This window comes from Siniperca chuatsi, linkage group LG8, assembly GCF_020085105.1.
Source record: "Siniperca chuatsi isolate FFG_IHB_CAS linkage group LG8, ASM2008510v1, whole genome shotgun sequence".
In the NCBI taxonomy this organism is placed as follows: domain Eukaryota; kingdom Metazoa; phylum Chordata; class Actinopteri; order Centrarchiformes; family Sinipercidae; genus Siniperca; species Siniperca chuatsi.
In genome coordinates this window covers 27,976,248-27,991,863 of record NC_058049.1, presented here as the reverse complement: position 1 = coordinate 27,991,863, position 15,616 = coordinate 27,976,248, and the positions used below count along the sequence as shown (strand labels likewise).

At 43.7% G+C, this 15,616-nt stretch overlaps 1 protein-coding gene across 3 annotated transcripts in view; it reads right to left on the bottom strand.

The window, feature by feature from the left end:
* LOC122880149 (F-BAR and double SH3 domains protein 1-like) overlaps nucleotides 1-15,616 on the bottom strand; it is a 61,843-nt gene that overhangs the window by 19,031 nt on the left and 27,196 nt on the right. For all 3 annotated transcript variants that reach the window (XR_006378837.1, XM_044204971.1, XM_044204972.1), the window contains exons 10-12: nucleotides 14,901-14,996; nucleotides 14,306-14,422; nucleotides 13,276-13,380 (exon numbers count right to left, since the gene is read on the bottom strand). Coding sequence is in view for 2 of the 3 variants with exons in the window: in XM_044204971.1 (XP_044060906.1) it covers nucleotides 13,276-13,380; nucleotides 14,306-14,422; nucleotides 14,901-14,996 (318 nt within the window). In the remaining variant the exon portion in view is untranslated. The remainder of the gene's footprint in view (nucleotides 1-13,275; nucleotides 13,381-14,305; nucleotides 14,423-14,900; nucleotides 14,997-15,616) is intronic.

The following is a 15,616-nucleotide window of genomic DNA, read 5'->3' as shown; positions in this document are numbered from 1 at the left end:
AACCTACAGGAACAAAGAGAAGTTTTATGTAATGGCATAATGTCAATTATAATTAAATTAATTTTAGTCCTTATTAGTTAGAATGCTATATCTTCTTTTCCTTTCGGCTGTTCCCTTTCAAGGGTCGCCACAGCGAATCATGTGCCTCCATCTAACCCTGTCCTCTGCATCCTCTTCACTCACACCAATTAACTTCATGTCCTCTCTCACTACATCCATAAATCTCCTCTTTGGTCTTCCTCTAGACCTCCTGCCTGGCAGCGCCAACCTCAGCATCCTTCTACCAATATATTCACAGTCTCTCCTCTGAACATGTCCAAACCACCTCAATCTGGCCTCTCTGACTTTATCTCCGAAACATCTAACATGAGCTGTCCCTCTGATGTACTCATTCCTGATCCTGTCTCTCCTCGTCACTGCCAAAGAGAACCTCAGCATCTTAAGCTCTGCTACCTCCAGCTCTGCCTCTTGTCTTTTCTTCAGTGCCACTGTCTCTAAGCTGTACAACATCACTGGTCTCACCACCGTCTTGAACACCTTTCCTTTCATTCTTGCTGATATTCTTTTATCACACAACACACCTGACACTTTTCTCCACCCGTTCCAACCTGCTTGCACTCGCCTCTTCACCTCTTTCCCACAGTCTCCATTGCTCTGAACCGTTGACCCTAAGTACTTAAAGTCCTGCACCTTCTTCATCTCTGCTCCCTGTAACCTCACCGTTCCACCTGGGTCCCTCTCATTGACACACATGTATTCTGTCTTACTGCGGCTAAGCTTCATTCCTCTGTTTTCCAGAGCAGACCTCCATCTCTCTAGATTTTCCTCCACCTGCTCCCTGCTCTCACTACAAATCACAATGTCATCCGCAAACATCATAGTCCATGGAGATTCCTGTCTAACCTCATCTGTCAGCCTGTCCATCACCAGAGCAAACAAGAAGGGGCTCAGAGCCGATCCTTGATGCAAACCCACCTCCACCTTGAACTCCTCTGTCACACCTACAGCACACCTCACCACGGTCTTACAATGCCACAATACCACAGCTCCTCTCTCGGCACCCTGTCATATGCTTTCTCTAAATCTACGAAGACACAATGCAACTCCTATGAACTTCTCTGTACTTCTCCATCAGCATCCTTAAAGCAAATACTGCATCTCTTGTACTCTTTCTAGGCATGAAACCATATTGCTGCTCACAAATGCTCACCTCTGCCCTTAGCCTAGCTTCCACTATTCTTTCCCACAACTTCATTGTATGGCTCATCAGCTTTATTCCTCTGTAGTTGCCACAGCTCTGCACATCTCCCTTGTTCTTAAAAATTGGCACCAGTACACTTCTCCTTTCCTCGGGCATCCTCTCACTCTCCAAGATCTTGTTAAACAAACTAGTCATAAACGCCACTACTGCCACCTCTCCTAGACACTTCCATACCTCCACAGGTATGTCATCAGGACCAACTGCCTTTCCACTCTTCATCCTCTTCAACGTCCTCCTCACTTCACTCTTGCTAATCTTTGCTACTTCCTGCTCCACACCAGTCACTTCTTCTACTCTTCGTTCCCTTTCATTTCCCTCATTCATCAACTCTTCAAAGTACTTCTTTCATCTTCCCATCACACTCCTGGCACCTGTCAATACATTTCCATCCTTATCTTTAATCACCCTAACCTGCTGCACATCCTTCCTATCTCTATCTCTTTGTCTGGCCAACCTGTACAAATCCACCTCTCCCTCTTTAATGTCCAACCTAGCATACAAGTCCTCATATGCTCTTTGTTTGGCCTTTGCCACCTCTACCTTCACCTTATGCTGCATCTCCCTGTACTCCTGTCTACTCTCTTCAGTCCTCTCAGTGTTCCACTTCTTCTTAGCTAAACTCTTTCTCTGTATACACTCCTGCACTTCCTCGTTCCACCACCAAGTCTCCTTGTCCGCTTTCCTCTTTCCAGATGACACACCGAATACCCTCCTACCTGTCTCCCTGATTGCATTAGCTGTAGTGGTCCAGTCATCTGGGAGCACTTCCTGATCACCCAGAGTCTGTCTCAGCTCCTCCCTGAAAACTACACGACATTCTTCCTTTTTCAACTTCCACCACTTCGTCCTCTGCTCTGCCTTTGTCCTCTTCATCTTCCTCACCACCAGAGACATTTTACACACTACCATCCTGTGTTGTCTGGCTACACTCTCCCCTACCACTACTTTACAGTCACTGGTCTCTTTCAGATTACAACGTCTACACAAGATGTAGTCCACCTGAGTGCTTCTACCTCCGCTCTTATATGTCACCCTATGTTCCTGCCTCTTCTGGAAGAAAGTGTTCACTACAGCCATTTCCATCCTCTTTGCAAAGTCTACCACCATCTGTCCTTCTGCGTTCCTGTCCTGAAGACCAAACCTGCCCATCACATTCTCATCACCTCTGTTCCCTTCACCTACATGCCCATTGAAATCTGCACCTCTCACCTCTGGGGATGCTCTGCATCACTTCATCTAACTCACTCCAGAATTTCTCCTTCTCTTCTAACTCATATCCTACCTGTGGGGCATAACCACTCACAACATTGAACATCACCCCTTCAATTTCCAGCTTCAGACTCATCAACCTGTCTGATACCCTTTTCACCTCTAGAACATTCCTCACAAACTTCTCTTTCAGGATAACTCCTACTCCGTTTCTCTTCCTATCTGACCCATGGTAGAACAACTTGAACCCTGCTCCTAAGCTTCTAGCCTCACTACCTTTCCACCTGGTCTCCTGGACACACAGTATGTCCACCTTCTTTCTCTGCATCATGTCAATCAACTCTCTAGCCTTCCCTGTCATAGTCCCAACATTCAAAGTCCCTACTGTCAGTCCTACATTCTTAGCTTTCCTCTTCTCTCTCTGCCTACGAACAGCACGGTTAACGTGCAGGTCAACAGCACCGGTGGCGGTCGTTGTTAACTCGGGCCCCGACCGATCCATTATGGAAGTCATTTTCACAATTCGCATTTTTAATTTGGCATGTGTTTTACGTTGGATGCCCTTCCTGACACAACCCTCTGCATTTATCCAGACTTGGGACTGGCACAAGAAGACACTGGCTTGTGCCCCCTTGCGGTTGCATTATTAGTTAGAATGCTATATAAATCTTTGAATTTATTGTTTTTAATGATCTCAAAATGTTCTTCCTTGCATCACTTTATTTCCCTATCTAGCGCCAAATAAAAAGGCTGTCTGACAGCAAGGTAAAGCAGTGAAAATATTTTTAATATAGTGTACACTTAATCTAATAGGACTGTTGGGATTTGTTGGGTCTCTGTAAATAATATTATAAAGTACAGTCAAGGTCTGCTCTATAGGTAAAGTGCAATGAGATAACTTCTGTTCTGGGGGCGAGCTGACTGCCGTCTACTGCAGATGCAACCCCACTTCAAAATACCCAAACTATCCCTTTAAGTTCGCTTTTTTAAGCAATAAACCTTTTTCTAATAAATGTGTTTGTCCCCGAAAATTATTTATTGACATATCTGACAGTATATACCTATGTTAGGTTAAGAGCCTAGTTAACTGCTTTACTTAACCCTAGTTAAGTAAAAAGAAAGCTTGATATGTACTTACATAGGCCAAAATGTTTGTCCTGTTGGCATCCACCCTTCATCTTCTTCATGCCACATTATGGGTATTAACCACAGACAGATATGACGTGGAGGGAGAACGTGCTGCTTTGTTAGCTGGCGATTCCGTTGTGGATTTGCCAGGCAGGGAAGAATTGTGGTTCTGATGCAGTCTTTGCTGTGCAGTGTTCTGATTTTGCAGGTTGGAGGAAACTGGTTGCTCCGTCTTAGGTTCTCCTTGAAGAGTTAACCGCTCAGTGCTCGCTGGCTTTGTTGCTCCTTTTGCTTGTAAAGTTACTCTAGCTGGCAGACTTTGTGTCGTAGCTGCTGGTGCTAACTAAGCTTGGTTGCAGGGATCTTAGGCAGGCTCTCATAACGCTGCCGTAAAAAAAAAAAAACAGTTCGGTGTATCTGCTCCTAGTGTCGTATGGGGTGCAGTATGTGGACCCAAATGCAGATGACCAGGAAGCGGTATGAGGATGAAGTATCCAGATGGCTACAGTGTTTATTGGGGTGAAGTAGCTTACAGGCAGGTACAGGCAGACAGACAGGCAACAAACAGGTAACAGGCAGGTAGGCAGATATAGGTCCAGGAATAGGAAATTGGTTACCGGCTGGCAGTTGTAGAAACCAATCAAAGATTCCAACTAGGCTAAACAAATCTGACAGGGAGCATACAAAGTGTAAAGTCCAAAATCCAGACACGGTCCAAGGCAGACAAAGAATCCATACAAATGAGGAATGAGCGGAAAGAAAGAGAACACAAGGTGAGCTGCAGTTTTGTTACCCGGTCAGGGAAGGTTTAGAGGATATCCAGTTACAGGAAGGAAATGACTGGGTACTGTTTTAAAATAAAAGTTTATTTTAAGTCACACAATGAACTAATTCACCTGTTAAATCCAGTGGTCCCAACAATGGGAACATTAACACGAACAAAAATCAGTCAGCAAGTTTGAAGAAAAGGCACCCTATTTGATTGAAGCAAGGATAACAAGGATCACGTTACATTTGCAGTGAAGTAATGTGTTAAAACACTGGTAAATCTGGTTCCTTCCAGTCGTCAGATAGGCGTTACCCATCTCTCAGGTAAATGTTCATCTTTGGGAATATCATGAAATGTATAACTTATCTTTTTTTTAGAGCAAAAAGGAAGCTTCAAATGTTAGACAAACGTACTTGTACCCGTAGGTTTGATTTGTACTTGCTGATTTGATTCGTCACTGTAAACTTTTGATTCACACATATAATTGAGTTCTGTGTGAACTTTTTTCTCCCACAAACAGATAGATGTGTAACTGCAAACCTGATGTGTAACTGCAAACCTTTGTGCAAATTTTCTTTATGCACTCACACATTGGAAATTATTTGTGCAAATCTTTTTCATTCGTTCACAAAATTTCATGCAGAGCTATCTCCTTGTAGATTCAAACATTTAAACCTATTGGTTCAGATTTTTTTTTTTACACATTTAAACATTTGAATTCAAGGTACAAAGTACAAGGTATGTGATGGGCTGGACCCAAAAGCACGACTAGGACAGTGGAAGTGCAATTGTAGGTTCCACACAATGAGGAACCAGGAGTGTAATGCTGGAAGCTGGTAGCCTAGAGGCAGACGGCAAACCGACACAAGGCTGAGGAGAGCAGGCAGGCTGAGGCAGGAACAGTGGCAGGTGAGAGTTGTGGTGAGATCCTCCTGGAAAGCCGGTGGAGGCAGGTGACACGAGCGAACCTGGGCACAGGGAGTCAAAAGGTTAATCAGGCGTTCTGACAACAGGCAGGTAATATCTCAGAAGGGTAGTCTAGAGCCGAGGAGTAATACCACTGAGGTAAACGGACGATCTGGCGAAGACTGATAAGAAGAGCCGGGTAGATATTCTGTCAAGTGTGATTGTGGATGGAGAACAGGTGAGCAGCATTAGATGAGTAGCAGGTGTGTAAGCTGCTGATTGGCAGTTCCTTGGAGGCCGCGCCCCGCAGCATACACACAAACACACATACACACAGGAGGAGAACCAACAGGGGACAGAGAGACAATGTCCGATGGATCCACCTCTACAATGAACTGGCGGGAGGAGTTGGGTGGAGTGAGGATGGGTGCAGAGGAAAAGAAGTCCTTGAGCCTGGTGAATGCAAGGTCCGCTTCTGGGGTCCATGAGTACGGAGTCAGCGAGGAGGTGAGTTGAGTCAGAGGGGCTGCAACTCTGCTGTAGTTATGGATGAATCGGTGGTAAAAGTTGGTGAAGCCCAGGAATCGTTGGAGCTGCTTGCGGGTGGTAGGCTTGGGCCACTCCACGACAGCTCTGGTCTCCTTCGGGTCTGTTCTAAACCACCCGCTCTTAGTGATGTAACCCAGGAATGTTACGGAATTGGCATGGAACTCAAACTTCTCGGCCTTGACAAAGAATTGTTTTACAGCAACCTCTGAAGGACCTGACGGACACGATCCTTCGGGTTGTGGGAGAAGATCAGTATATCGTGCAGATATACGAAGGCAAACAGTTTGAGAAAATCCCTGAGAACGTCGTTCACCAGCGCCTGGAAGACGGCAGGAGCGTTGGTCAATCCAAACGGCATCACCCAGTATTCGAAGTTGCCCAGGGGTGTGTTGAACATCGTCTTCCACTCATCCCCTTCGCGGATCCTGACCAGGTGGTAGGCGTTTCTGAGGTTGAGCTTAGTGAAGATGGTGGCTCCCTCTAGAGACTCGAATGCTGCATTTAACAAGGGAAGGGGATATTTGTTCCTCACCGTAATGTTGTTTAAGCCCCTATAATCGATGCAGGGGCGGAGAGACTTGTCCTTCTTGGTGACGAAGAAAAACCTGGCGCTGACTGGAGAGGATGAGGAGCGGGGATGATGCCTGCTGCCAGAGACTCTCGGATATATGTTTCCATGGACTCCCTCTCCAGGCGGTACAGGTTATATAGCTGGCTGGAGGAGAGAGTAGCACCGGGAAACAGGTCAATGGGGCAGTCATAGGGCCAATGAGGTGGTAAGGATAGGGCTAAGTCCTTCCTGAAAACCTCACTCAGATTGTGATATACTTCCATGATGGAAGTCAGGTTGGGGGGTTCTGGGACTGGAGTGTTGGCACCATCTGCTGGTGGAATGGCTGATTGGCATGTTGCCAGGCAGAAGGACCTCCAGCTGATGATTTTACCGGCTGACCAGTCGATGTGTGGGTTGTGTGGCCTAAAACCAGTGGAGAATCTGGGGATGGAATGACGTTAAACTGGATGGTTTCTCGATGATTTCCAGACAGAACTAGGGTGACAGGTATAGTCCGGTGAGTCACTCAGGCTAGGAGCCTACCATCCAGGGCATTCGCTATAAGAGGTCTCTCCAGGGGTTCTAGTGGGATCTTGTGCCGGGCCGCTGTCTCCTGGCCCACTCCTGAGTGTTGAGCAGTCAGCGTGGTGACTTGAGTAGTCAATTGGGATACCTGGTACAAGACGGTCTGACTGTGTTCCAAGAGGGTCCAATGGCTGTCCTTGGCTGGAGATTGCTCGCTGCACTCCAGCTGGGTCCAGGTTGAAGTCGGCTGGGTCAATCTTGGCCAGATCGTTCTGTTATGGCAGGACCCAAAAGCACGAATAGGACAGTGGAAGTGCAATTGTAGGTTCCACACAATGAGGAACCAGGAGTGTAATGATGGAAGCCGGTAGCCTGGAGGCAGACGGCAGACCGACACAAAGCTGAGGAGAGCAGGCACTAGGTGGTGGTAGTGTGATGGTCTGGGGCTGTTTTGCTGCTTCAGGATCTGGAAGACTTGCTGTGATAAATGGAACCATGAATTTTGCTGTCTACCAAAAAGTCCTGAAGGAGAATGTCCAGCCATCTGTTTGTGACCTCAAGCTGAAGTGAACTTGAGTTCTGCAGCAGGAATATGATCCAAACCACACCAGCAAGTCCACCTCTGAATGGCTGAAGAAGAACAAAATGTAGACTTTGGAGTGGCCTAGTCAAAGCCCTGACCTGAATCCTATAGAGATGCTGTGGCATGACCTTAAAAAGGCAGTTCATGCTCGAAAGTCTTGCGCTCTGTCAGCTCAGAACACAGTAACCCATCGAGTGCTTGATCTGGGATGCTGATGGAAGATGTGGGCACAACAATCTCTGATTCCCGTTGCTTGGCCAGCCTGAGTCCCATTTCGTCCAGACCGGACAGGAGCAGCCTTAAGTCCAAGTTGGGCCAGCATGGCTCCTATCTCAGCTGTCTTTCCTCTCCTCTTGGGCGATCACAGCAGCCGCCGTGGTTCCCGCCTGGTCAGATTGATCTGGCTCAAGGTCCGCTGCTCTTTAATCCAAACCCTGTCTTCCTTTTCCAATGACAATGATGATGTAGTACTGTCATAGTTAATACGTGTTTCAGCAATAAAGCCAAAAAAGGAAAAAAAAACAGATCAAAAACAAGAATGTAGCTAGCAGAGATTGAAGGATCTACAGGCCGCAGCATCTGCACACTCAGCCAATGCCATAGTCCAAATCTTGTGATCCAGTCAATTTGAACAATTTTGGCTTAGTCCTTTAAATCAAATCCAATCAAACATCATTCATTGATGTTTCAGCACTAAAGCTGAAAAAAAAAAAAAACAAACAAAAATATATAGAAGTATGAAGGAGCTACCGGCCGCTGCATCTACACGCGATTCATTTGATCAAAACGTTTTACATTCACACATTTGAATGTATTCATACAAAATGTTTTCACATATTCAGATGTGGTGATACACAGCTACAATACTTTTGACCCTATTTTGTTTCAGAACAGCACCATAGAAACTAGTTAAATACATGGGCTACTCCTGCAGTTGAATCTCAGCGCACCACGAAAAAAAAAAAAAAATTGGAATCCCACCTGATGCCAAAAGATGTTATGAGAGGGTAGACTGAAACTATTTTAAGAGCGTCAGTTATGCCTGTCTTGATGAGCCGTGCACCCTGACCAGCTATTTTCTTAGTTTATGCATTGTAAACAGAAGCATAATGAAGAAAAAATGCTTGGGTGGAATGGACTATAACACTGAAGGGGCCAGACGGTGCGCAGACAGATCAAACCTGAATCTTTTCTTCCCTGAATCTTTTCTTGTGGTTTTGCCTATTGGACTGTATGAAAGACTTGAAATGGACTCCAATGCAGATATGTCTTTTGTTAATCTCTTACTCTACAACTGAGAATTCGTTCCTGGATCTTTAATGTGGACATGGTTTTTTTTATTTAGCCTATGTATTATTATAGCCATCTAAGTAATGTTGAGGAGACATTGTGGCATTATCTGATTGGTTTAACTGAAAGAGTGAATGCCCTCAGTCTGATTGAGTTGGAAGAGGGAAAAGGAAGAGAGAGAGAGAGAGAATATAAATGAGTAGCATATAGATTAGATTATTAGATTCAACTTTATTGTCATTACACATGTACAAGTACAAGGCAACGGAATGCAGTTTAGGTCTAACCAGAAGTGCAATAAGCAAGTGCAGGATATAAAGTGTGTGCATAAATGCAGGATAGAGCAGTATTATGAAAATATTTTACTATGTGGTACTACGGACATTATATACAGATGGCATTACTATAAACAGAAGTATATTGATGGATATGTACAATAGTGAATTGGACTGGGCAGAACAGTAGTGCAATGAATATAAAGTAGTGCAATGTATGGAAATAATTAACAGTGCAGTAGATGAGTTATTGCAGTATTCAGTACATAGTACTGGAGTGCAAATGATGCAGTATAGGAGTGCAAATGATGCAGTATATGTATAAATAAATAGTCCGGTAGTGCAAATGAATATGTGGTAGATGTAGCAAAAACAGTATCAATATAGCAGCATTTAAGTTAAGGTATATGACGGGACAGTGGAATCAGCGAGGGACAGAGTTCAGTAAGAAGTTTCTCAGTCTGCTGGTCCTTGTCAGGAGACATCTGAAGTGCCTGCCAGAAGGCAGGGGAGAAAACAGTCTCTGGGCAGGGTGAGAGGAGTCCTTAAGAATGCTGCGGGCTCGACGCAGACAGCGTTTCCTCTGGATGTCCACATTGGCTGGAAGTAGAGTCCGAGTGATGCACTGGGCAGTTTTCACCACCCGCTCCAGTGCCTTACACTCTGCAGCAGAGCAGTTCCCATACCAAACTGTGACACAGTAAGTTAGGATGCTCTTTACTGTGCAGCGATAGAAGTTCACCAGAATAGCTAAGGACAGCTGGTTCTTCTTCAGTGTCCTCAGGAAGAAGAGGCGCTGGTGAGCCTTCTTGACCAGGCAGGAGGTGTTGGTGGTCCAGTACAGGTTCTCCGAAATATGGGTCCCCAAGAATTTGAAGCTGGAGACACGCTTAACAGCCATCCCGTTAATGTGGATGGGGTCATGTGTGCCTCCTCTCTCCTTCCTGAAGTCCACAATGAGCTTCTTTGTCTTGGAGGTGTTAAAGAGCAAGTTATTATCTGTGCACCATGTGGCCAGGTGCTGGACCTCCTCCCTATAGGCAGTCTCATCGTTGTTTCTGATGAGCCAATCACGTAGTATCGTCTGCAAACTTGATGATGGCGTTAGATCCATGCGCAGGCCTGCAGTCGAGTGTGAAGAGTAGAGGAAGGGGCTCAGCACACAGACCTGTGGTACACCTGTGTTGAGTGTAATGGTGGTGGAGCAGTTGTGGCCTGACCTAACAAGCTGAGGTCTGTTTGTCAGGAAGTCCATAATCAAATTGCAAATGGAGGTGTTAATGCCCAGATTTCCAAGTTTGGTGATTAACTTGGAAGGGATGACAGTGTTGAATGCAGAGCTGAAGTCAACAAACAACATTTGTGAATAAGTGTTTGTCCAAGTGTGTGAGTACAGAGTGCAGTGCTATGGAGACTGCATCCTCTGTGCTACCAATTGATGCGGTAGGCAAACTGGTATGGTCCAATGTGGGTAGGAGGAAGTCCTTTAGGTGTGCCAGGACCAGCCACTCAAAGCACTTCATAACAATGGGTGTGAGTGCTACCAAGCAGTAGTCGTTCAGGCACATTGGACTAGAGTGTTTTGGCACTGGCACAATGGAGGTGGATTTAAAGCATGCTGGCACAGCTGCTTGGGCAAGGGACAGGTTGAAAATATCTGTAAAGACCCCAGCGAGCTGCTCTGCACATGCCTTGAGTACACGACCGGGGATGCCACCTGGTCCAGCAGCCTTGCGTACGTTGATCTGGCTCAGTGCAGTGTAGACATCTGTGGAGGTGAGTGTGATGGTCGGGTGGTTAGCTGAGGGTGTGAGCTTGGTGGCAGTTTCCCTATTGTCTCTCTCGAAGCGAGCATAAAAGTCGTTAAGCTCGTTCAGGAAGGAGTCATCTGTGGCTACAGGGGTGTCTGGGTTTGTAGTTGCTGATGGCCTAGATGCCCTGCCACATGCGTCAAGGGTCGGAGTTGGACAAGTGCTCCTCTAACTTTAGCTTCTAGCAGTGTTTGGCCTTTTTGATGTCCCCTTTCAGATTTGCCCTGGAAGTGCTGTAGGCCTGTGCGTCACCTGATCTGAAGGCAGTGTTGCGTGCCTTCAACAGGAGGCACACCTCCTTGTTCATCCATGGCTTCTGATTTGGGTATGTGGTGATTTGCTTCTGAGTTGTAACACTGTCTATGGTGATGTTGATGTAGTCCAGTACAGAGGAGATGTAGCCGTCTATGTCTGTATGAGAGCCACAGGTGGCCTGAGAGACAAACATACTCCAGTCTGTGTGTTGAAACCTGTCCTGGAGTGTGGAGTCTACCCCCACAGAACATACTTTGATGGTCTTCACTGATGGCTTCACACGATTGATGAGAGGTGAATACTTGGGGGTGAGGAACAAAGAAAGGTAATCAGATTGACCCAGGTGGGGGAGGGGGGTCATGGTGTAAGACATGGTCCAAAGTTTTGTTTCCTCTGGTGTGACAGGAAACATGCTGGTGAAATTTAGGGAGCACTGCCTTTAAGTTTGAGTGATTAAAATCTCCTGCAACAATAAATGCAGCCTCCAGGTGAGCAGTCTGATGGCCGCATGAAGTTCACTCATAGCAAGCTTGGCATCAGCATCTGGAGGAATATAAGCTGCCTTTATAATGGTGGAAGTGAACTCCCGTGGCAGATAAAATGGTTTACATTTAACTATGAGAAATTCTAGGTTAGCTGAGCAGTGTCTCCTAACAATAACCAAGTTCGTACACCAAGCTTTGTTAACGTAAATGCACAATCCTCCGCCTCTGGTCTTACCAGATTTATCTGCCGTCCTATCTGCCCGGAGTGTGTGGCGTCCAGCTAGCTCAATAGCATTGTCCGGTATGCCACTGTGTAGCCATGTTTCAGTGAAGATCATGACATTGCAGTTCAAAAGTCTTCTATTTTGTTCACGAATGATCGTACATTTGCGAGGAAAATGCTGGGTAAAGAGAGCCAGTGTGGTGTTAGCGTTAGCTTAGCTCTTAGCCCTCCGCGCTTCCCCTGCCTTTATTTACGATCTTGACGGCGCCTGCGAGCACTTCCGCCCAGCCGTGTAGGGTGCGTAGCATCGCGTGTTCTGGCAATCTCAGGGACGAGTCGAAGATTGACAGTCTTCCAGATTGAAATTTCACCAAGCTAAAATTCAATGTGTCAGAAACATATTTAATAAATATTTAGGTAAATGTAAGTATCAGATCGGACTCAGCATCGGCAGACCCAATATTAAAGGACTCGGATCAGATAGGGGCCAAAAACACTTGATTGGGACATCCATGGCTGTGGTTATAAATAAACAACTCCTGTGAAGTTACCTTATACATACCGTTTGTTATACCATCTATTAATTCACTGTAGTTTTCTTTACTGCTCTCACTATAGTGTATTCATTGTCTTAACTGTAAGCCTGAAGACATAGTGTCACTCACAAAAGACTCTACTCCCTCTGTGTGTGATACAACAGTGTCAGCTTTTCCGACATGTTCAGTTCTTCCGCTGTAGCAGTGAGAGATCAGGTGCAGCAGTTATTTGAATAAATTCCCATTCGCTTCTTGCATATTTTGCTTCCTTTCTATAAGAACACCTTAAAATACATTGTATGAGCCTATACATGTAATTTTCCGCTTCAACAGCTTCTTTTCCATTTTACCTGCGCAAACACTCAATGCAGCCCTTTAGTAAATAAGGACAAATGCAATGTGACCATTTTGTGCCTAAAGAAGGGCCACAAATCCTTAATACATGTCCCCAGTGGCCTTTTTATCCTCTCTTTCTTTGCTTGACATGCTACACTTTTATTCTTACTGATAGATAAATGACATTTTTTATTTGACAATATTGTAATTATGCATAAAAAATTATCGCTGTCTAGGGTTTTAATTTCAGCATGTTGAATATTTGCTCTTGTCAGTTAATTACAGTAGTAATCAGTCAATCAGTCCAAATTTATTTGAAATCTTGGTCTTAAATATCTTGAGTTATGAAATGTCATCAGCTGTTCAATTCAGCTCACAAATTATTTTTATAGTTTTGTTTCTTGGAGATATTTTGATTCTGTTTTTTTTATTGGAAATGAATTGGTTTATATGCTTTCTTCAAATTAAAGAAAGAGGCAGAGGCTGAGAACAGAATGGTAACAGGATGAGATGAACTCCCATGTTGGATTTATTTACCTGTGAGAAAAAGCACATTTAAAAAACAGTCAAAAAAGAAGTACCTTGGCTTTCCTGAAGCTGTCCTGCACCTCTGCTATCTTCTGCTCCACACTGAGCTCCGTCTCCCCTGACAAGAGCTTCAACCTACCCTTTAACATCTGTAGGGCCTGAGGGGGAAACATGGACAGAGATATACAATACCTTCCTTATTAGAGTGGAATTTTAAACAAACAAACACATATAAACACTTTTACCACTTACTACTTTTGTTGGTAGTATGGATGAAAACAGGAAAAACACAAAACAACTGTCCATTCCACAGCTTATAGTTTTATCTGATCCATTCACAAAAAAACATAGAAAATCTTGATAGAAAGTATTTGGCAGATACCAGAATATGGAAGTGTATACGGGACTATATTCAAATGATAATATAAACTTGAACATAAATATGTAATTCCACAATAGCATTATAATTTCCGGATATGTATGTAAATGTCAAATAGCTTTTCCATTTTAATTTTAATATGGTCATAGAACGCCCAAGTATGTGAAAATGAAAATGCAAATTGGATTATTTCATTTTAATTTTTACTCAAATAAGACATGCATATGTGGAAAATTATAATGCTATTGTGGAATTACATTTTCAAGTTTATATTATCATTTGTATGTGTATTTGTATTATCATGTATAAATTGTGAAATCTCTAAATGCTGCAGCAACACATCAGCATTAGCACCTCCGCATTGTTAGCTGCAGTACAATAATGCAGGGGTGTTAATCTATCCAAATTGTCATATTTTTGTTAACTAAATCCATACAGAATTTTAAAATCAGTGAACATAGAACATAATTAAGTGATGTTGATGATGGTGATGTAGAGTTGTTGTTGCTGCTGATTGTTTTATGCATTTCAAGATACAGAAGTCAAATATTAGAATAAAATTGACCAATCTAAACAATGTTTGACAAAGAAATATTTCTAGAAGATAAAAATTCTGAATAACAGAAAAAAACTGAGGGCCACTGCTGCAAGCATTCAATAGTCAGGAGTATCCTGGTTTTCCAACTTTGAAATCAAAATCTCACCCTCTCTCCATGGGTGACAATCTTGTAGTCTTTAGCAGCTTTTGTAGCCCATTTCTTGGCCTCCTTAACCAGATATCCCTCTGCTTCTGAAACACAAACCTCCTGTAGAGCAGACACCTGCACAAAAAAGAGACAAATATCCTTCTATTCATAATTCCTTATAATGTAACACAATACAACAGCCCTTTATGAGGATTATCATGTTACTTTTTTTATGAAAACTTTCAGAGAAGTGTTGATTTAACTCTTTGGTCATTTTTGAAGCCACAGTTTATGGTGCTGTTACACTGGACTGCATCATAAGCTTATATTTTGAATGTTATTATTTCCATCTCTGTGCATGCACACACATGCACCCATGCTTATTTCTTCTTTTGACTTAATGATGAACATTCTAGTTTTTCCTTTAGTCTTTTGTTACTGACTTAGAATATATTTTATCACTGAAAAGGGTGGTAAAATAGCATTATAAATTAATTTCATTATATGTTTGCCCCGGTCCAGATGACTGCCAACTGCAAACTAACTGCAAACTGCCAATATCTCAAATTTGCTCCTGCACAACTGGAGTTTACCCACAAACATACAAACATACCTTGTCTAGTGGAGCTGGCTGAAAGGTGAATTCAGGTGTTTTGCTGAAGGAGACAGATTCTTGAAGAAACAGAAGAACATTTCTCTCTCTGGTCACCTGACAATACAGCAACCAATCAATGTTAACCAGGAACAAACTAAACAGTTCCTCCTACACTATCCTTTTCAGGAAAAAATATCCATAATTTGTGGAGAAGGTTGGAAACGTATGCTCTGAAAATATTGGAAAGGTCTGTGGGTACACCTCACGCCACTCAGAGTTTTTGCTTAGGTGTCTTTGTGAATGGTTATGCAGGTGTAGTGTCAAGCCAAGCTGGATACAAAAATCGCACTGTGTCGCTGGGGTGTGGGGGGATTTCTTTTGAGCAATGAAATGACCAAACAGGTGCAGGTGAACAAAATCCCAGTGTTTTCACCTGTGCCAGCCTTGTACCATCACAAAAATGAAGACCTAGGTATTAAAATGCTTTCTACCCACTCACATTTTGAAGGGAACAACTTATGAGGTTCCCCCCCAAAGATTTCACTCAGTTGCTGTTCAGACATTTTGTGTATGTGTTGAATTTCTTTCTGCAAACTTCTGTCCTTCTAAAACCTAGTTGTACCAGGAAACCTCCTATTGCCCCCATTATTTTCCGTGAACATTCACAAAATGTATATATCTCTGCCACTATCTTCCTAACTTGTCTTGCATTTCTTTGTCCTTACTTTTAAACA